The 21,266-nt window shown below is 33.3% G+C and overlaps 3 protein-coding genes across 6 annotated transcripts in view; all 3 read right to left on the bottom strand.

Annotated features, from left to right (window-relative positions):
* The window catches only part of LOC131947307 (chromosome partition protein Smc-like), a 66,253-nt gene that overhangs the window by 20,770 nt on the left and 24,217 nt on the right, over window positions 1-21,266 (bottom strand). The window lies entirely within an intron of this gene.
* LOC131947308 (serine/threonine-protein kinase MRCK alpha) lies at window positions 1,088-8,027 on the bottom strand. Of its 2 annotated transcripts, XM_059308499.1 has the most exons (9): window positions 7,890-8,027; window positions 7,475-7,573; window positions 7,200-7,326; window positions 6,771-6,905; window positions 6,076-6,201; window positions 5,389-5,870; window positions 5,062-5,167; window positions 3,989-4,080; window positions 1,088-1,513 (listed from the first exon to the last, which is right to left on the bottom strand). In XM_059308499.1, the coding sequence occupies exons 2-9, from the start codon at window positions 7,571-7,573 to the stop codon at window positions 1,466-1,468; spliced, it is 1,215 nt and encodes a 404-aa protein (XP_059164482.1). In that variant the 5' UTR covers window positions 7,890-8,027; the 3' UTR covers window positions 1,088-1,465. The 2 variants fall into 2 exon arrangements, with proteins under 2 accessions (XP_059164482.1, XP_059164481.1); XM_059308498.1 differs by lacking the exon at window positions 1,088-1,513 and having other exon boundaries at window positions 3,400-4,080.
* LOC131947304 (protein BCAP-like) lies at window positions 9,819-17,187 on the bottom strand. 3 transcript variants are annotated; one of them, XM_059308485.1, is made up of 8 exons: window positions 17,074-17,187; window positions 14,842-14,940; window positions 14,536-14,665; window positions 14,212-14,343; window positions 13,238-14,052; window positions 12,906-13,010; window positions 12,597-12,651; window positions 9,819-10,555 (listed from the first exon to the last, which is right to left on the bottom strand). In XM_059308485.1, the coding sequence occupies exons 2-8, from the start codon at window positions 14,938-14,940 to the stop codon at window positions 10,164-10,166; spliced, it is 1,728 nt and encodes a 575-aa protein (XP_059164468.1). In that variant the 5' UTR covers window positions 17,074-17,187; the 3' UTR covers window positions 9,819-10,163. The 3 variants fall into 3 exon arrangements, with proteins under 3 accessions (XP_059164468.1, XP_059164467.1, XP_059164470.1); XM_059308484.1 differs by lacking the exon at window positions 17,074-17,187 and adding an exon at window positions 15,753-15,942; XM_059308487.1 differs by lacking the exon at window positions 17,074-17,187 and adding an exon at window positions 15,753-15,942 and having other exon boundaries at window positions 14,536-14,662.

Here is a 21,266-nt window from a genome sequence, read left to right as displayed (position 1 = left end):
CTGCGTAGTTTAATGTACACTAACATCTTCGCTATTTAGGCAGATGACGTCAATAGTTAATGTATAAGCAATAGTGACGTCACAGTTTTATGCGTTCTTTTTCACATATATTAATGCTTTTCCGGTTGCATAAATAATACTGTTTCTCTACATTCGAATACGCCTTAAATTTTTATTTTTCTTCTTTAAATAAAATTGTGGTTATACATTTAAAACATCTAACATATTATTTTCAACAAAAGTCCGTAAAAAATTCTCGATATATCGCTGCCGATTCTGACGTGATGTCCGGCGAAAATTTTTTGCGGACAGAGAAAGAGAGAGAGAGAGAGAGAGATGTGCGCACATTGGGCTTTTATAAATTAGGATATTCGAGATAGTTTAGGGGAGATCACTCCCGATTTATTGAGTATTGTCAATGTGTGATGTAATGTTAAGCTGTCTTCAACTGTGCAGTGCTGTAGATGATATGCGTGCTTTGTTTTTAATGTTCTATGGTGACGACAAATCCACTCGATTTCATTAATAAAATAAGTTTTGTATTGTAAATTTTGAGGATTACAAACGTGAATCAGAAATTGGCTTTTTTTTTTCTTCATTTGCATTTAACTTAGTAAAGCTTTATAAGTTTTAAACACATACATTTTCTATATAATCAATATGCTTTTGCAAGAAACCGAGGTATCGAAAAGCATCTCGGTCATGCAGAGAAGTTGTTTAGGGTCATAATAAAGAAATGATCTTATACAGTTAAGCAACATTTCAGCGCGCCGAAAAAAAGAGAATAACTAGCTACATACAACTTAAATAATTGTTGGCAAAGATGTCTCAACTCTTTCAATTAAACCCTCATTCCCTGTGCTAAAGTACACAAAACAGAATCTAAACGAAAATGAAGACAACGAATATAAAAACAAGATTAATTTTATTTTTGAATGACATGTGTTCATGAATCATCGCCGATAGTTCTTGGTATGCAAGTCCTTCCCGTAGGTAGACACATTTTTCAGACGTAGCTAGGTGTGGACATAGATCTTGGTAGAGTGACGATTGTTGAAATTTTCAAATATTATTTTCGTCGTAAAATACAAATGATAAAAATAACAAAAAATGTTTTTGTGTGCGCAGACATAACCGGAACGATTAGTGCTTCTAGTGTCGTTCATTTTAATACCGTAGTTTTATGTACGGACAGTCTATGTGGGGTAAGGTGCCTCAGACATATTTATTGGTCTGCCTGGCCACGGGGTTTTAAGACACGGGACGAAAAAAGGGTTAACTCGGCAACTTTTTTCGTAGAACTAGACATTTTGCGATTAGAAAGGTTATACAATTATATTTCATGGTTTTGCATCCTTTGGTACTTCTTTGCCTCTCTAGTGGTACTATTCAGGTTCATATGCGGGTAAGAAGTACCGTTTTGTAATTTTTTTTATCTTAATTATCCTGCCTTTGTCTTTGATAATTACGCACTCAAATCATGTTTTTGGGTCCAATTTACAATAACGATTGCCTGAAAACAAAAATAAACAGTTTCTGACTTAAAGGTTTTTTTCAATTAGTATTTTTCCTTAGGGGTACTACTTACCCACCTTAACCCTTTATCCATACAACTACATTCAAATACATATTCATGACTATATACATATTCATATCTATATTTATATGTATATATATATATATATATATATATATATATATATATATATATATATATATATATATATATATATATATATATATATATTACAGACACAATGTTACTGAATTTAGAAAATGAGCATCCTAATACGGAGATTTTTTTCCCTCAAATTTAAGGTAGTAGTGATCACAATAAAAAATTCTTAACAAATTAATTTGTTTAATACACAATAAAAGTTGAAGTAGAGATCCTCCAGAGAAAATGAAATTAGATTTGCGATAAACTCAGGAAGCCTGTATCCAGCATAACAAGACAGGCCCTCATCTGGAATGACAGGAGGAGGAGAGGCAGACGAAGAAAGACATTGAGATGTGACCTGGAAGAAGATACAAAGAAAATTGGATACACCTGGGGACAGTTGGAGAGACTAGCCCAGGACAGAAACACATCAACGTTTTTATCAGCGGTCTATGTCCCAGGAGGGACGACAGGCAATTTGAGGCAAACCTAACCTAACAATAAAAATGTTAACGGTTGTTCAGTGAATTTATTTTAACATTAGTTGTTTTTTTTAAATAGTCCATAATCATGTAGTTCCAGATATACGTTTATTTTTAACACAATAAACATACGAAAATTAAACTAGATGATTAGACCATACACCGGGTGTTCACATAATTATAGAGAAGTATAATATACGTGTATATCTATACATATATATATATATATATATATATATATATATATATATATATATATATATATATGAAAAAAGAAATCTTATAGTCTATAGCGTTAGAGATATGAACTCAGTGACATCAAGTTGCACACATTATTAGTGAACACTAGACTTTATGCAAGCCCTATTAAAAATCACAATTGCACGTGTTTTAGAACGTCGCGTCATGCAACTGGGCGATTAATAATTAACATTAAAATTAGATAATCGTCTGATATGTTCGAAATTAAAAGATGTAGATCAAATATCATATTACCAGAGGCGGGGTTAAGGGAGGGCGTTTGGGGCGACCAAACGTATAAGTTATTATATAAAGACCTCATTACTGAATTACATAGAGTCGAAATATGTCGATTGCGACTTGGCATTACAGGTTTATTTAATTGTTTTATACATCAATTGTTGGACACCAACATATAAAGGCAATGTGTTTGGTAAAAAGCGCACCAACCTTGCCAAATAAGGGAGGTGGGGGAGCATTTAAACAAAGTGAATTTGTATATATAGGTCTAACTTGAAAAGGGGGCAAAAAATTGATAGTCAGTCCTGGGCACCGAAACAGATCGCTACAACTTTGTGTATAGTTATATAATGTAAGCAAGTAATAAATTATTAGGTACACTAATAATGGCGATTTAACATGTTTGCGCCCCTATGAATAGCACATTAGGCGATGGCCTAGTTCGCCTTCTAGGTAGCGCCGGCACTAAGTCTACAGGTACAGCACTACACTGAAACCTCTTTTGAAATCATATATTCATTACCATTACATACATGACGACTATCAACATTGAATTGTTTAAAGTCAATTGTGTCAAATTTCTAAGGTTAGATTGCATTGTACTAAATGTATGTAAAAAGGGTGGATCATTGTACTTCTAATTTCCATGTTTCCTGTGATACTTCTATAAATGATCCATAGTAAAACTACTACCGGCAGACAATAAACGATAGCAAAACTAAATATTTTTTATTTTTAACAAACCATGACGTAATTAAATTAAATGGTATTGTCGGTACACATAACGCCCAAATACAGTGATTGAGACAGTACATACAAAACAGAGTTATCTTATATTCTATAACGTTATTGATTTACAATCATTGTGGTTACGTAGAACACATAATTAGTGATCACATTAAATCTATTGAAAGAAAATGATGACTTAAAAAACAACATATAAATCATGCAACTGTTTGTAGACATGTAGTCTACACATATAAAGTTGTTAGCATGTGTTTAACATGGTGGTTATATGTTTTATTGTTTTGATAATTTACCATCCACTATGTTTGGTGTTGTACTTCTATAAACTTACGATAGTAAAACTACTGAGGCAGGATAAAGCTGCGCCTTGACCAGCGAGAAACACTTCAAGGTACATTTCTTGACCTTTCTTCATGTCAACAACCACTGACCCAACAGCGCTAGTGTCGGCAGATTTCACTTCTATAGAGTTACACCACCTGCCTCCAGCCATCACACCAACTCTAATCTTTTTATTTTCCCATTTATGTAGAGTGACACAGACAAGATATAAACCATCATGTGGTGATACAAATTTTCCTGTTCTTCGATTAAAATGTTGACCGTTATATTCACGTACCTCCCTAAATGTTGAAATAATTGATTTATCACTGACAGGTGTAGGCTCATCAAGCTGTACATGACAAGCATATCTGTTACATACACGTGACTCTGTTGATTGGAAAACATATATATGTATGATGAACATGTTTAATTTCACGAATATATAGGTTGTGGTAAATTCAGCTAATCAACGTGACGTCATTACACTACTCTTTCTCAACTTTACGCTACACGTTTCCATATTAAACCATTTACTCTATCCCATTTTTCCTTTTTTTGCAACCCACGGGTCTAGAGAATGGCATTATGGCAGGGGCGGAACTACAGTGCCGCCAGACCGCGCAATGCGGGGGGGGGGGGGGCATGTTTTATATTATTTTGACCGACTTGATTACATAGAGGCTTCTATAAAAATTAATTAAAACTGATTTTCACACAACACACTAATGCACTTACACAAATGACATGAAGTTGAAATTTTCTTTAAATTGATTTTTTTCAAATCCCGAACAGGCCAGCATTACCTATGTTCGTATTTTGTGGTTGTATATATATATATATATATATATATATATATATATATATATATATATATATATATATATATATATATATATATATATATATATATATATATATATATATATATATATATATATATATATATATATTGGGGGGGGGGCTAAAAATGTGTTTGCGGGGTGGCCCTTTTTTTCCAGTTCCGCCACTGCACTATGGGTGAGTAAAATGTTTCATTCTTTATCACGTTATGGTCATTCTGGCTAACGAACATCACGTTATGGCTGTATGATTTGGTTTCAAAAATCAGATTTGTATGGCAAACGTATCTATAAGATTCAAATCTTTGGACAATTTGGAAACAGTATCTTCAATACTTTCCAGCTAAAAAGATTTTAACTGGGTATGGCAACTTGTTATAACAGAAAATATGTTATTTTATAAACCTAAATGTATTGTTTATTTTAAAAAAGCATACGTTAGTAACTTGTCTATTAACAGAGTGATAATATTTAATGCCGGATTAATAACATCACAATTTAAATTTCAATAAAATTACTTGATATATACCTTTGTTATTCTTCCTTCCCTTGACTTCCAAGTTCTCGTTAAATATTTGAATCAGTTTGTCAATGGGCATCAATCTCTGTTGCAGAAGCTTGATCATTAAACTGTACTAAAGAACAGAAGATTGTATAAAAGCATTTTAATTTTGATTATTTCTATTGCACATTATAACTAACATAAACATGTTTATTAAAACTAGTAATAATATTAAAAGTATAACTGTTCATAAAGTTAATAACTTGTGTTTTAATTTAACCTGGTTATAAAATGTGAAATAAGTTATCTGGCCAGTTTGTGTAAAATTGTGTACACATATTATTAGCAATTTACCTTTTCTAATTGTGTTAATGTATTGAGCTTGATTTTATAACTCTCTTCTTGTAGGGCAACCATCTGATCTGAATGTCTTTTAATTTCTTCTGTTAAACTGTCTATTTTGTCTGTGTAATCTTGCATCTCTTTATTTAATTTGTGTACGTTGTTTTTATATTCTTGTATATCTTGAGACAGTTTCTCTAGTGTTTTGTTTGACTTTGATTCTTTTTCTTTTAAACTTTCAATTTCTTTGTTCAGCTCTTTTACTTTGTTATCTTGTTCACTCATTTGTTTTCTAAGGTTTTTAAAATTCTGCATTTGTTTTTTAGTCAGTTGTTCAATGTTTACCCCCATGTCACTCTGTTCTGTTACAAAGTTGTCTCTCCATAGTTTTATTTCTGATATGTCATCTGTAGACTTGTGTTGTGTGTCTTGTAGTGAAGATAGTGTTGTTTCAATATAGGCGAGTCTACGCTCTAGGTCAGGATGTTCTTCAACTGAAAATAGTCGCACATATACAGTTTATGATTTTAAAGGAATTAAATATTGAAAAATAGGTTCTTTAAAAAAGAAAACACAACAAAATTGAAGTAATTTTCTTTTTTTAAAATTAAACAGTATCAAATCGTACAAGCTTTAACATGGTATACGGCTTACAATGCAGCTACTTAACTTGTTATACCAAACAAAACTAAGACATACCAGCTGTATGTTGAACTTGTGTCTTGAGTTGTCTTGGTGATTCTACTGTTAGAAATGTTGCTGTTGTCTGTGTGTCAGGCTGTGGTAAAGATGGCGTTGGTTTGTTGACATCCATGTTGTCCTCGTCTGGTGGATTGGGGTTTAGAATTTTATTTTAGTTACAGTTCAAGGAATAATGTTTTATTGTAAACACAGTATTTCCAAAGACTTTAAATATTTATTGTGTAAGTTGTTTTCATTTTCTTTCATATCTAAAGACAGTTTCTCTAGTGGTTTGTTTGACTTGGATTCTTTTTCTTTTAAGCTTTCAAATTTTTTGTTTAGCTTCTTTACTTTGTTATCTCGTTCATTCATTTGTTTTCTGATGTTTTTAAAATTCTGCTTTTGTTTTTTAGTCAGTTGTTCAATGTTTACCCCCATGTCACTCTGTTTTGTTACAAAGTTGTCTCTCCATTGTTTTATTTCTGATATGTCATCTGTAGACTTGACATTTTCATCTTGTAGAGAAGATACAGCTGTCTTTATCTGCTCAAGGCGACATAATATATCTAAGGCAATACAATTTTAAGTCAATCGGAGAAGTAATACTGTTTGTAAATCAGATTCTACATTTCTTTTTAGAAAAAAAAAATTAAAATATTTCACTGTTCCATTATTGGTTTAATGATAACTTTAAAAAAATTATATGTGCATACCTGGTAATTGATGAAGTTCTTTAAGATTATGATCTGTTGATTCACTACTGTCACGTTTTTCTGTTGCTGTAGTTTGTGGTGTAGACTGAGATGAAAATGACCTTCCTTCAGTACCTACAGTGTCTTTATTTTCGTCTTAAAAACAAAAATCAACAATAATCTCTAAAATTTTAATCAACTATGTTTTCTTCTTAAGTATGAATACTTTTAACTTTTTTTTTCAATAAAATTTTAAGCTACATTTACTGCAATGTCAAGGGTATTTGATAAAATGAAATTTATAAATATTAAATAATATTGACACACTCCATAATTTTCGAAGCTTTCCTGCTATTATTTTATTTTTATTTTCTATTCAGTTATTGATAATTAATTGATACACCAGAGTATTAAACAAAATATCAGACACTTGTATTTTAAAATATTTACTTAAAATATGTTCCGCTACATCCAACATGGCTGTGGTTGCTGATTCAAGTTCTTGACAAAGATCACAGTATGTCACAGATTTGTTGTCACTGTTATCTTTTAACCAAGTCTTACTGTTTTGTACTGCCTTATGACATTAAACATTAACATCTAGCGTTAACAATGTGTGTTGGTATGTTGTTTAAGAACATTGTTTTCTTTAACGTTTGTAGGTTTTAAATAATATACTTTATGTTTAACAACAACACAATAGACAAATACCACTTGCCACTTACAATTTGTAAAGCTTCAACCACAGGTTTAATGACGTGTATATTTTCTTTTAAATAGTTCATGTGTTCTGTAACATATTTTACTTGAATTCTAGGACGCATCTGAATAAAATAGAGTAAGTTAGATCGTAAAAACTAGAACGTAAATTAAGATTTTAATTATGTTTTTTAATAAAAACAATGTCTTTTTCACGGCGTCGTAACCAAAAAATTCTTATACACTATCCTTAAAAAGTTTCAGACGTGAATTATTTAAACATTATTTATAAACAATTATTTCATAGAATTTAATTGCCATTAACTCACATTTGTAGTCTTTGTGATTTGACAGTTGTCTAGCTTTGTAAACATTAAGTTGGTGGAAATTTTGATGTCGTGTAAAAATCGGATTTAACATTATTTTAAAATGTAAACTCACTTTTGACTGAAGAATAAAACAAAGTTTTTAGTTGGTTTGCTCTTGTTTCAGACAAACTAGTTCCAGTAGTAACAAAATGTCGCTCCGCTTCAATGAACAAAGAGTCAAGTCAATAACACAAATTACCCTTACCATGTAGTGATATCTCTATTTATGTGCACTTTGTACTGTATCGTTCTTTGGCTTATTATCCTGCTATTTATCTTCTCAATAAACATATAAAACTTGTTAATCGTGTTATCATCAATATTACACATGATGTGATTTTATCAGTTATAACGAATGTGTGATGGTGTAAGTTCGTGCAAGCTAATCGTGTATGTGTATGTACCTTTACCCTAGTTTTGGTAGTACATCATACACTCACTCACTTGTATAAACAATAAAAAATCGTCAGCGCATAGTAAATAATTTAATTTAGGTTGGGTGAACAGACACGAGATAAAAGATCAGAGGGGTCGCGAGATGTTGGAGAGAGGAGTGGGTCACAAAGCCCCCGCCCCCCCGAAAAAATTCTACCGCCCCCCAACCCCCCCCCCCCCCCCGAACGAAATGAAATGTATATAATCTATATAGAAAATATATACTTTTAACAGTGTCTGCCCCCCCCCCCCCACGAAGAAAGTCTACCGCCCCCCCCCACCCGAAAATTTCAAGTGCCCCCCCCCCCCCCCCCCGGAGAAAAAAAGTCTGGAAGAAACACTGATTAATAAAGACAGAACAGAAACTGCTGGATCGATTCTTTCAACATCACGGGCACCAGTGTAATTAAACAACAGGAAAACGTGTCGACACAAGATAATGGATTATATCTGATTATTGTAACGTTAATTGAGACGGGAGATAATCAGATAAGAGTTAGTGTGTTAAATGGAGATAACAAGATTTTGTAAAATCTGCAACATATTTGTCTTTATCTCATCTGTAATATGTGTTAACAAAGAAATAAGACAAACTCTACTTAAAGCTTCTCAAGCAGAAGTGGGAGCCACGCTACATTCACCTAGTGGATTACCTTTTAATGATTGTAAAACTTTCTTCTTAAATCAACATCAAAATTGTGTTAGACAGCCTCAGTGTTTTGTATGGTAGTGTTGTAGATTATTTAGGGCTTAGCATTTGATTGTATTGTTTACATGTAGACCAGTATCAGATATCTTTAGGCAACACCTCACTCAGCACAACACGATAAGCAGCAGAGCCTAGCCATCAATCGCACATGTAAACAGAGTTCCTTTCCTTAACCCCTCAACATCCATAAATGTGCAAATGGTGGTGTATTTTACTAGTAATTGTTTTTACAATTATTAATACCCCCGCCCCTCTTTTTTTTTCTTTTAGGAAATTTCGCTCAACCCCCTTCAAGCTGAAAAAGATGTTCAAAAATAAAAGCCAAACCGTAAATTTGTGTTGTCTAACCATCATTGCTTTAATCCATGTAAGTGAAACCAGCGAATAAAAAGGCGGACGAGAATGAAGCTAAAGTTATCTCCTTTTATTTTATCTTTTGTAACATAGTATGCAACTCTGTATACTTGGCAGAAGCATAATAATATGCTTAACATGTTCTTTATTTTCAAAGTTTTGAACATATTTTTGAATACTTTCTAATTACAGTTGTATACCTTGTGTCGTGTCAGAAACCAAACTATTCATGAAACCCAGTTTTACTTTTTTCCAGAAGCCATTTCCCCAAATAGAGACAAACCAGTAAATCTGAAAACAATTAAGATATCAGGTTCCCTCCTCCTATTATATTCATTCGTTCACGTATTATAACTATTCGTTATATCCCATCTTATTTTTCTGATATTCTCTCGTTTCTTAATATTTTGAAACATTGCAAGCATGTCTGTGCTGAATATTGAAAATAAAATAAAAATTAAGAACAAAAGTAACAACAAAAAGAGTAGTAAGTATATGAGCAGAGTGAATGATCTTTTAATAAAACACTGTACATTATATTTCATGTTTGGTTTCTGTTTCAGGTGAAAGATACATGTTGATACAAAGATAAAATGTAATTTAAGTTATCCGCATTAAGCCAGAGTTATCATATTGTGTTCAAAGTTAAAGAGGTAAGTAGAGAGTAGTCTAATAAAACACATAGATGTTGATTGGACTGGTAGCAAATGTGTATGGTAAACATAGACCATTAGTTGACATGAAGTTTAAACACATAGAAGTTTAGTAACGTGTGTTTACAAATTTAGTTTTTATACATTCGTTTTTTTTAAAAATAATTTCCCAACCACCATGTTTGATGATGTTCATCTATAAACTAACGATAGTAAAACTACTGAAGCTGGATAACATTGCGCCTGGATCTACTGCATACACTTTAAAGAAAAGTTCTTCCCCTTTCTTCATGTCGACAACCACTGACCCAGCAGCGCTAGATCTGTTAGATTTAACATCTATAACTGCAAACAACCTGCCACCAGCCATCACAGTAACGCCAATCAGTTTATGTCCACATTCATGTAGAGTCACACAGACAAGATATAAACCATCATGTGGTGATACAAATGTTCCTGTTGTTTGATTAAAATGTTGACCGTTATATTCACGTACTTCACTAAATGTTGAAATAATTGATTTATCACTGACAGGTGTGGGATTAGCAAGCTGTGCAATGCAAGCATATCTGTTACATACCCGCGACTCTGTTGATTGGGAAACATATATATGATATACATATTTAATTTCTACCAATGCATGCTATGAATATGAAACATGTGCAAGTGAGAGTGCATGACTTACGACATGTAAGTACAAAATAAAAATAGACAACAAACCATTTATCTACATATAGAGACTTGTGGATTATTTTTACACCATTCTCTATAACAGCACTGATTGAAACCATTAGTTAAGTACCCCGTCATTTTTTGTAGTGTTAGGTAATTGTTTCCTGCGTATCGAAACGTCCATTGACAAAACGGCCCCGTCAAAACGACCCCGTCAAAAACGGCCCCCCGTCATTACGTCTCGCGACAAATAGGCCCCCGTCATTTTGGCTCACGACAAATAGGCTCCTGTCAATTTGGCTCCCGACAAAAGGACCACTGACAATACCGTTTCTGTAGAGACTAAGTCTTCCGGCAAAGCGGTCTCATTGAATATGACACCTGCCAGTGAGACCCCTTCATCAATATTCTTTAGAGTTAGCTTATCCAACACTCTTAAGTTATACAACGTTTGCATCTCTTGTTCGGCAGGCCTTATTTTTCTATTAGTTTATCTATTTTAAGAAATATTATGTTTTAATTTAAGGGTCATCTATCTATGACTTCCATAAATGAGTCGGTGATAGGCTGTTCCAACTCAGTGTGTGGGGAGAGGGGTCCAACATGCTGTATGCTTGTAAGTTATCAAAACAAAGTGCAGTTATCCAGTAAACATCATGTATATCATACATTTTCACTTCTGTGCTCGCTTTTAAGCAACAGACGTTTACTGTTGTAAATTAAACTTAATCAAAGTTTTAGAATTGGTGGATTTTAGCTGTTAAGGGCTTGAATTGTTTGTGAATTGATTTTGTTTCATTCAGACATTTAAAAGAGGTTATAGTGCTAGTAGAGGTAGGACAAAATGGTCACTTTTCTGCCAATAGTGGTCATACAATTCATTTGTCTGTAGCCAATTTGTCGGGAGTCATTTTGTCGGTAGCCAATATGTTGGGAGACCATTTTTCGGGAGCCAATATGTTGGGAGCCCATTTGTCGGTAGCCAACATGTCATGAGCCCATTTGTCGGGAGCCCATTTGTCGTGAGCCCATTTGTCGTGAGCCATTATGTCGGGAGCCAATATGTCGGGAGCCGCTTTGTCGGGAGCCAATATGTCCTGAGCCTATTTGCCGGGTGCCAATATGTCGGGAGTCCATTTGTCGGGAGCCTAAATGTCGGGAGCTCATTTGTCGGGAGCCTATATATCGCGAGTCAATATAACGGGAGCCCATTTTGACGAGGCTATTTTGACTGGGTCGTTTTGTCGGGGGTCGATTTGACGGGGTCATATTAACGGGGCCGTTTTGACGGGGCCGATTTGTCCCGGGCCGTTTTGACAGGGCACCGTCCTCAAGACATGATATCCGTTGACTTTTCATTTATTATGCAAACGATAAGTATTAAAAGCCGTAATACATCAGAATATTGTTAAATTAAATATGGTAATTCTATTAACACAAATACGAACAGAACCAATAGAATTATAATCTTGACGTGAAGACAATCAGAACAAAATATTTTCATGTTATATTGAAGATCTAAATCTTGCTTCTAGAACACACTTTTTAAGTAGCATAAACCTAAAGGGCTAAAGTTTTTGTTTACATTATAAAATAACTTAAGCTACATACAATTCTTACTGCGACAGATCTACCTGGTTTTGTAATGCATCAGGTGAGGAACCTAATGTTTGGCGAAATCAACGGGTCTAGTGGCTGGTACCATGGGTGAGTGAAATGCTGGATTCGTTGTTTTTTTTTTTATATTATGCTGTGTTTGGCTAACGAAAATTGCTCAAACGTATACATGGTATTATGTTTTATATTAAAGAGGCTAGTAAACTAAAATAGGAAAGTATGGAGTTTGCATCGATATTCTACAATAAAGTTTTATATTTACATCTATATAGAGATAATATAGATTGACCAATTAAATTATATCATGATGTAAGATTAATATTTTCCAAAAGAAATTTACCGATTACATTGAAATCCATCGTCAACTTTGACATAACATTTTCCATAGTTTCCAGCTGAATAAAAATAAAGTGTAAATTATATGAATAAAATTATCACATAGCTGCGTAAATCATACAATTGGTCCACTCACTTTACAATAGCAAAGGGTAATTAGATAAACTGATTTTATAGCACTATCTTGTTTTTTTTAAAAAAAAAACATTAGATATCACTTAATTATCAATTTTCATTCAATGGTCTAAAAATAACTAGATAATTAATGCGCAATGCTACAGACTATACAGTAATTATATATTTACAAACATACCTTCTTTGATCTTTCTTCTCTAGTTACTAAGCTCTTGTTAAATATTTGAAACAATCTGTCAATGGGCATCAATTTTTGCTGTAGAAGTTGGTACATCAGGTTGTGCTAAATGGCCGATAATTTTAATGGATTACTACAAGTTTGACTATTTCTTTTGGAGATTAAATTGCAGCAATAAAAACTGCTTTAAGTATAGTCTTAGAATCAATGGTCTTACTGTTGAAAAAATTAATAAAATGACTTAATTTAATATACAACTTCTTTATAAAATGAGTAGTATATACACTTTTCAGCAAATGTATACCCAATTAATTAGCAATCTTAATGTTTACCTTGAATTGCAACTTCTCAAATTTGGTAGATACATTTGCCCTGGTTTTATTATAATCCTCTTGTAAAGAAACAATTAAATCAGAATAGCTTTTTATTTCTTGTGTTATACTTTCTGTTTTATCTGTGTGATTTTGCATCTTTTTAGTTATTTCGAGTAAGTTGTTTTCATATTCTTTCATACCTAGAGACAGTTTCTCTAGTGTTTTGTTTGAACTGGTTTCTTTTTCTTTTAAACTTTCATTTTCTTTGTTCAGAGCCTTTACTATGTTATCTTGTTCATTCATTTGTTTTCTAAAGGTTTTAAAATTCTGCTTTTGTTTTTTAGTCAGTTGTTCAATGATCACCCCGATGTCACTCTGTTCTGTTACAAAGTTGTCTCTCCATTGTTTTATTTCTGATATGTCATCTGTAGACTTGTCATTGACATCTTGTAGAGAAGATATGGCTGTCTCTATCTGCTCAAGTCGACTTACGTCTTGTAGAGAAGATATGGCTGTCTCTATCTGCTCAAGTCGACTGACGTCTTGTAGAGAAGATATGGCTGTCTCTATCTGCTCAAGTCGACTGACGTCTTGTAGAGAAGATATGGCTGTCTCTATCTGCTCAAGTCGACTGACGTCTTGTAGAGAAGATATGGCTGTCTCTATCTGCTCAAGTCGACTGACGTCTTGTAGAGAAGATATGGCTGTCTCTATCTGCTCAAGTCGACTGACGTCTTGTAGAGAAGATATGGCTGTCTCTATCTGCTCAAGTCGACTGACGTCTTGTAGAGAAGATATGGCTGTCTCTATCTGCTCAAGTCGACTTAATATTTCTATGGCATTATAAAATTTAGTCAATCGCAATAGTAAAAAAGTTTGAAAATTATTATAATATGCTACTTTTCTTTAAGAAAATATATTTGAATCATTCACCTTGAAAATATTTGTTTTAACTTAATTTTTTTTTTGTAAAAATATGTGTGTATAGATACCTGATGGTTTATAAAGTTCGTTAAGGACTTGATCTGTTGACTGACTACTGCCACATTCTTCTGTTGCTGTTGTTTGTGAGGTAGACTGGGATGAAAATGACCTTCCATCTTCTACACTTTCTTTATTTTCGCCTTGAAATTTTTAGTGAAATTGTAAAATATCTAAATGGTATTTGATCAATTGAAATAAATCAATTTTAAATAAGTAAAAAATCCAAAATTGACCAGATTTTACAGTCATTATTTGTATTACATTATTGATATTTAACTGATACTCCAGAATATCAATTAAAGTAAAACACAATGGTGTTTTAAAATATTTACCTAAGATGTGAGTCGCTTTATCCAACAAGGCCAAGGTAGCTGATTCAAGTTCTTGACATAGATCACAGTATGTCAAAGATTCGTTGTCACTTTTATCTTCTAACCAAGTCTTACTTTTGTCTACAGCCTTCTGACATAAATCATTTTGTCTTAGCGTTAAAATGTGTGTCAGTATGTTATGTGGGAATATTGTGTATTTTAAATATTTGTGGTTTTTAAATACTATACTCCATCATTATCTACAACAAGCTTAATATAAAAAGCACCAAGTCAATGATGAATTCAGGAAGAGACAGAACCACTTACACCTTGCAAAGCTTCAACCACAGGTTTCATGACGTGTATCTTTTCTTCTAAATAGTTCATGTGCTCTGTAACATATTTGACTTGCACTCTAAGACGCATCTGAATTAACAGAAATAGAATTCACATACTAGAACGAATTTATAATGACGTTTTAAAATAACGAATCTTTTCCTCACATCGAATAATCAAACAATTCTTATAGTTTATATACATGGACTTGATTTATTTAAACATTACTTAACGCGAATGAATTTCAGAGCATTTAAAGGGCATTAACTCATGTTTGCAGTCTTGTGATTGGTCAATTGTCTAACATGTTAGGCTTGTAAAAAGAAGTTGATGGAAAGTATGCTTTTGTGTAAAGCATGGATTTTACATTAACGTTACTATTTTAAAATATAAACTCACATTTGACAGAAAAATAAAACAAAGTTTCATTTGTTTTTGCCTTTAGCTTAGACAATTTAAATGTACGAGCCGGCCCGCGGCGTAACATACGCCGCTATTTAGTTCTTGTTTTTTCTACTTTTCAGTAATTCATAATTTGTGAATTCGACAGTACCAATGCTGACACTGAAAATATTTCTTTAAAACACTATAAGTAGCTCGTTAAGGACCATAACCCCCCCCCCTTCCTCCCCCCCCCCCCCAAACGTTTAAAATAGTTTCAAACTAATTTATCTGCCCCTAATAGCCGTCACTAAACCCGACTCCACGAAGGTAAATATAGCGTGAACCACTGCTCACTAAGACCATGTAGGGGTGGGGATGGTAGGGAGCGCGTTTACAGCTTGTTTTCTAGAGTCTCCCAGAAGAGAATTATATATAAAGATACTCACATTTGACAGAAGAATAAAACAAAGTTTCATTTGTTTTTGCCTTTAGCTTAGACACTTTAAGCGCATACTCACATTTGACAGAATAATAAAACAAAATGTTCAGCTGTTTAGCCTTTGTTTTAGACACTCTAGTTCCAGTAGAAACGAACTGTCGCTTCGCTTCAATAAACAAAATATCACGTCAATAACCCAAGTTACCTCTTTCATGTAGTGATGTCTGAGTTGTATGTGTACTTTGTACTGACCCGTTCTTTGGCTTAATTTCCTGTCATTTATCTTTTCAATGAACATATACAACATTTTACTAGCGTTATCATTAATTTTACACATGCTATGACTTTATCAGCTATATCTATTGTGTGAAGGTTTGATCAAAACACGGCGAGTATGTGCCAGCTGATCGTGTATGTGTAGGTGCCTGTACCCTACTATAGGTAGTACATCAGCTGTTCACTAATGTATATAAACAATTTCGTCAGCGTAGAATAAATAGTTGCATTAACGATCTGTAAAATTTCCCATGCAAACTGTAAAAGCAATTGTGCATTTAAAATAACTTAATACAAGTTAGGATATTAAAAACCTGATTTTCTCATCACATATGTTTGTTCAAATGTTGATATGCATGTCCTTAAATGTATGAATTTGCTAGTTCAATATACTTCTTAATTGAATACCTCTTAAAAAGCAACAACAAGAAAACAAACATACACCTTGATTCTAGTAAAAAAATGTTTCAATAAAATTCATGTTTATCAAACAATAACTAATGTCATTTGTAATTTATTCTCTGATATAAGCAATGTAAAATTATTTAATATATATGTTTTTGTTCTAAAAACTAAATTGCTAAGATATTTTACTTTTCTCTTAATAATGTTTTTTTCCTAAAGGTAAATGATGATTAAAATGTGATGTCAAATTACATTGTTATCGGGTCTTGCATCAATATGGTGCAAGACTAAATCGCAACTACTCCCGCCGTGTGCTAAGTTATTAACTAAGTTATTAAGGGTATCAGGTAGTACCCCTGACCCTTTGTGCAGCACGCCACTCAACAGATCCCTGGTGCTGAGATAGTCGCTGGAGAACACTGGGAGCACGATCGCATCCTTTTCTCTGTGGTTTTCTTGTACTGGGCGTGTTGTAAAACAAAATATCACATCCATCAGTACCAATCCGGCAGTAAATGTATAGGCTTAAATTCAAGTATTATAACTAAAGTCGTCTGTTTAGTGTCATGTGCACTTTAGGCTACATGCATAGGTATTAATAAATGTATTTTAAAAATGTTTTAATATTGACCATTTATCATACACATAACCCGCCTATTCTCCCCCACACCTTCATCACACAACAACGACAAGCCACACAGATACATACGTGGACTCACCCATGATTAAAGATGAAATCACTAATATCTACTATCAACAGAGGTCCGTGCGTATAAGCCTTACATTTTGACATCTACATAGATCACAACACACCGGTAACTGCTGGATCAATTCTTTCTACTTTTCAACTTGTGTGGGAACCTAACGGCTATCAATTTAATCAGACAACAGAAAAACTTGTAGCACCAGATGATTGTGACTATCTTGTTATTGTAACTTTACAGGGGCGTGAAGATAAACAAATTACGGTTAGTGTTTTAAAGGGAGATAACGAATTGCAAAAGCAAATGTGTGTAAAGTTTGCTTTAACCTCTGCTTGTGGCTCAACTATTGTTGCCATGAAGAAAAGAGAAACACTTTATTTTAAGGTGCATGAATCCGATGCAGGAGCCTTGCTTCAAATTATAGCATTGTGTTCTTATGTAGACAAATAAAAATGTGTCATGTTTCGGTGCTTTAGATAATAACCTTGTAATCAGTCAGTTCTAGGTATAGAGTTTGATTGTATTGTTTCTATCTAGACTAGTATCAGGATACCTTCAACAGAATGTGTGGGTTACTACGTGTAGTGTTATGTTGTCAACAGTTTTGGTTATTGATAGAATTTGATTACATGAGGATATTGTCTTCGTGAATTGAACCTATTTATATTGATTATTATTACTAAATAGGTGCTATGCACTCTATTTCACGCTAAAACTGCATGCAGCCTTCTTTTATTTCTGCATTTTCTTCCATAGCCCGTGTCCATCCACAAATAAAGTACAAGGTAGCAGCTGTTATGAGTTTTCTCCGCTAGATGGTCCAAACTAACGAGCCTAATCTGGCATAGGGACTGAACTCGCGACTTTAGTGATGCAATACTCAGCTCTTTTACCTGAACACGGGGATAAAGACGTGGCGGTGTAACGTCATTGAGACTTTAGACATTGCGTCGTTAACTTACATATCCTTGTATTTGGTATAACATTAATATTATAATTAACATAAGAATAAATAGACAACCATAATTCATATTTGCAGCTAGAATCAACTAGACACATAGGTAGTCTAGACTAAAGTAGACAGGTCAATGCTACTTCATTTGGCTGTTGACTTGATTTCACTTCAGCAGAGTTATTTGTCTTTATTGAGCTCTGTGGCGAACAGATGTACACGTTAAGGGTGAATCATCTTCTTAACCGTAATGAGTGATGTTTGATGTGTGAAACCATGTAAGCCTACAGTGGTTTTTTTTTTTATTAAAACAACAGATAAAATCAAATCAAGCTCGAAAAGACGGGTTTGGTTTATCGTAACCATTATATATATGTATATATACATATACATATACATATATATATATATATATATATATATATAAATATATATATATATATATATATATATATATATATATATATATATATACATATATTTATTTATGAGTATAGAGATATTTCAATTCATATTATATAGAGTTTTTATGGACCATTTGTGTGTGTGTATGTGTGTGTGTGCGTGTGTGTGTTGGGTAAGTAGGCCTATTAATTCACATACTGATTAAAAACACAAGAAATTTTTTTTGTATCGAGAAAAACTTTTTTTTTTAATTTTGTGCCTTGAATCAAATTAACATTTACTGGCAGTATATTTCTCAAATATTTAACAAACGCATAACATGTATAATAATTATTAATATATCTGACATATTTAGTTTTTCTAGAAAATGCGGGTTTCAATGTCGTATTTTACATACAAAAAACTAATTGTTTTTTCAACACAAAAAAACGGTTCACAAAAAATTCTTATACATAAAAACAAAAGGTAATTAAAAATAGAGTTATCAAATATGTTTCTTGTAGTCAAGTAAAACATATAAATTGTTGATCACAATGAATTAGTTGGAACTGTGTAATGATAGCTAAACAAATAATACTTAAACTATTATAGTTTATGTAGACATGTAGTCTACACAAATAGTAATTAAAAAAGCAACACATAAACCAACCACATTTTTGTAGACATGTAGTCTATACACATAGTATTTAAAAAACAACAACAGATAAACCATTCACATTTTTGTAGACATGTAGTCTACACATATTGTAAGTTGTTAGATTGTGCTTAACATGGTGGTTACATATTTTATTGTTTCGAGAATTTACCATCCACCAAATTTTATGTTGTACTTCTATAAACTAACGATAGTAAAACTACTGTAGCTGGATAACTTTGCGTGTTGTTCTGCGCGATACACTTTAAGGTAAATTTCTTGACCTTTCTTCATGTCAACAACTACTGACCCAGCAGCGCTAGTGTCGGCACATTTCACTGCTATAGCCGCACAGCACCTGCCTCCAGCTATCACACCAACTATAATCCGTCTATCTTCACATTCATGTAGAGTCACACAGACAAGATATAAACCATCATGTGGTGATACAAATGTTCCTGTTGTTTGATTAAAATGTTGACCGTTATATCCACTTACTTCAGTAAAGGTTGAAATAATTGATTCTTCACTGACAGGTGTCTCATAAGCAAGCCTTACATGACATGCATATCTGTTACATACACGTGACTCTGCTGATTAGATAACATGCGTATGATGTACATGTTTAATTTCACGAACGCTATTTGACTATTTGATCCATAATATTTGTAAATTGTCGTTTCATTAGTTTATGTTATTAACACTAAACATAAACTCCTTATATGTGTTTTGTACGCAGTATATAATGTAAGGTAAAATTGACAAACCCAAATCAAACATTTATTTTTCAAAAAAAAAAACTAGAATCCATAATGTTTTCAAAGCTTTGTCAAAGACCATAAATTGAAACACTAGACCAGTACACTAAACGTACAACAAATGTTATATACTGCTATGCTAAAACAGGGTCTACAACAAATTCCCGAACAACACTCGACCAAATGCCGTTTGCCCCAAGGTCGATTGCCCTAATGCGACAAATATCCGAATGGACATTTGTTTATATCAAATAGCCAATCTTAATCAATTCAAGTTTGACATTTTCATAACACAGTTCTGGGCTTAAAAAAAACAAATTTGTTTATCTTTTTTTTAAAAATGCGTATATTATTAAAATTTAACATGTAATGTATGAAAATTGAAAAATTGCTGTAAAAAAACAACGTTATTCTTTAATAATGTAATGCTATGTTGGTGGCGGTGTTTTTATACTCTTTTGATGTAAGTTTTGAAAACCTTGTTTAGCCGATGTGCTGAGGCGGTTATACAGCACATATGACACGGTGTAGGCGGCGCGGCGTCTCGCAACATTGAACAGAGGCGCGTTTGATGGATTTATCGTTTTATGCTTAGCTTGTAGGGTGATCATTTACAACAGAACGAGGCACGGTCAAGGTAGCGAATTTAGAAACTTAAGGTAGTCTATTATATTTGATCTTCATTTAATGCAGCTTGTTTAGATAATGTGTTGAAGCTATTACTTAATACAGAAAGTGAGAATCATTTAAAAACATCAGATAAGTGAAAATTATATTTTCGTCTTGTTTTATAGATAGCAAAAGATGTAGGCCCTACACTTTCTATAATATAGCAAATTCTATTTAATTCATAATGGCTGCTTGCAGATGTTAAATACTATTTGTTCCCTTTCAATTTGGTTAGACATTTTTTTAATAATCAAAATTTCAAATTTAAGTTGATTAAGAATGACTATTTGGAAATTTGTAATGTTACCATTTCCGGGAAAACGGCCTTCGGGTAAGTGGCTTTTGAGCATTTGTCACATTCGGGAATGTATCAATTCGGGCATGTGTCCGCTCGGGCTTGCCCCATTCGGGAAAGTATCAATTCTGGCAAGTGACCATCCGGTAAATGTCTTACTGTACTAGGGTCGACCGCTGAAGGTCGACCCCCGACATACCAGGCGGTGTAATGTACCAGGTGAGGAAACAAACACCTGACGGAAACCCACGGGTCTAGACACTGGCACTATGGGTGAGTGAAATGTTCCATTCTTTATCACGTTATGGTCTGTCTGGCTAACGAACATCACGTTATGGTCTGTCTGGCTAACGAACATCACGTTATGGTCTGTCTGGCTAACGAACATCACGTTATGGTCTGGCTAACGGACATCTCGTTATGGTCTGTTTGTCTAACGAACATCACGTAATTTTTTTTTAAATAAAATTTTCAGGCAAACCTACCTAAAAGATT

The sequence above is a fragment of the Physella acuta genome, unplaced genomic scaffold (genome assembly GCF_028476545.2).
Source record: "Physella acuta isolate Inbredline_101_S28 unplaced genomic scaffold, ASM2847654v3 ptg000592l, whole genome shotgun sequence".
NCBI classification, from domain to species: domain Eukaryota; kingdom Metazoa; phylum Mollusca; class Gastropoda; family Physidae; genus Physella; species Physella acuta.
Note: the sequence above shows the minus strand (reverse complement) of the source record. Positions and strands in the feature narration are given on the sequence as shown.

Excerpts from the sequence above, each read along its gene's own strand:
- LOC131947304 (XM_059308485.1), bottom strand. The coding sequence starts at position 14,940 with ATGCGTCTTAGAGTGCAAGTCAAATATGTTACAGAGCACATGAACTAT. Across the intron at positions 14,666-14,841 it reads TGGTTGAAGCTTTGCAAGGT|AAGGCTGTAGACAAAAGTAA; the intron begins GTAAGTGGTTCT and ends GATTTATGTCAG. Across the intron at positions 10,556-12,596 it reads GATGGATTTCAATGTAATCG|AGTCGCGGGTATGTAACAGA; the intron begins GTAAATTTCTTT and ends CCCAATCAACAG.
- LOC131947308 (XM_059308498.1), bottom strand. The coding sequence starts at position 7,573 with ATGCGTCCTAGAATTCAAGTAAAATATGTTACAGAACACATGAACTAT. Across the intron at positions 6,906-7,199 it reads TGTAGCGGAACATATTTTAA|ACGAAAATAAAGACACTGTA; the intron begins GTAAATATTTTA and ends TTTGTTTTTAAG. Across the intron at positions 5,871-6,075 it reads ACAAGTTCAACATACAGCTG|TTGAAGAACATCCTGACCTA; the intron begins GTATGTCTTAGT and ends GACTATTTTCAG.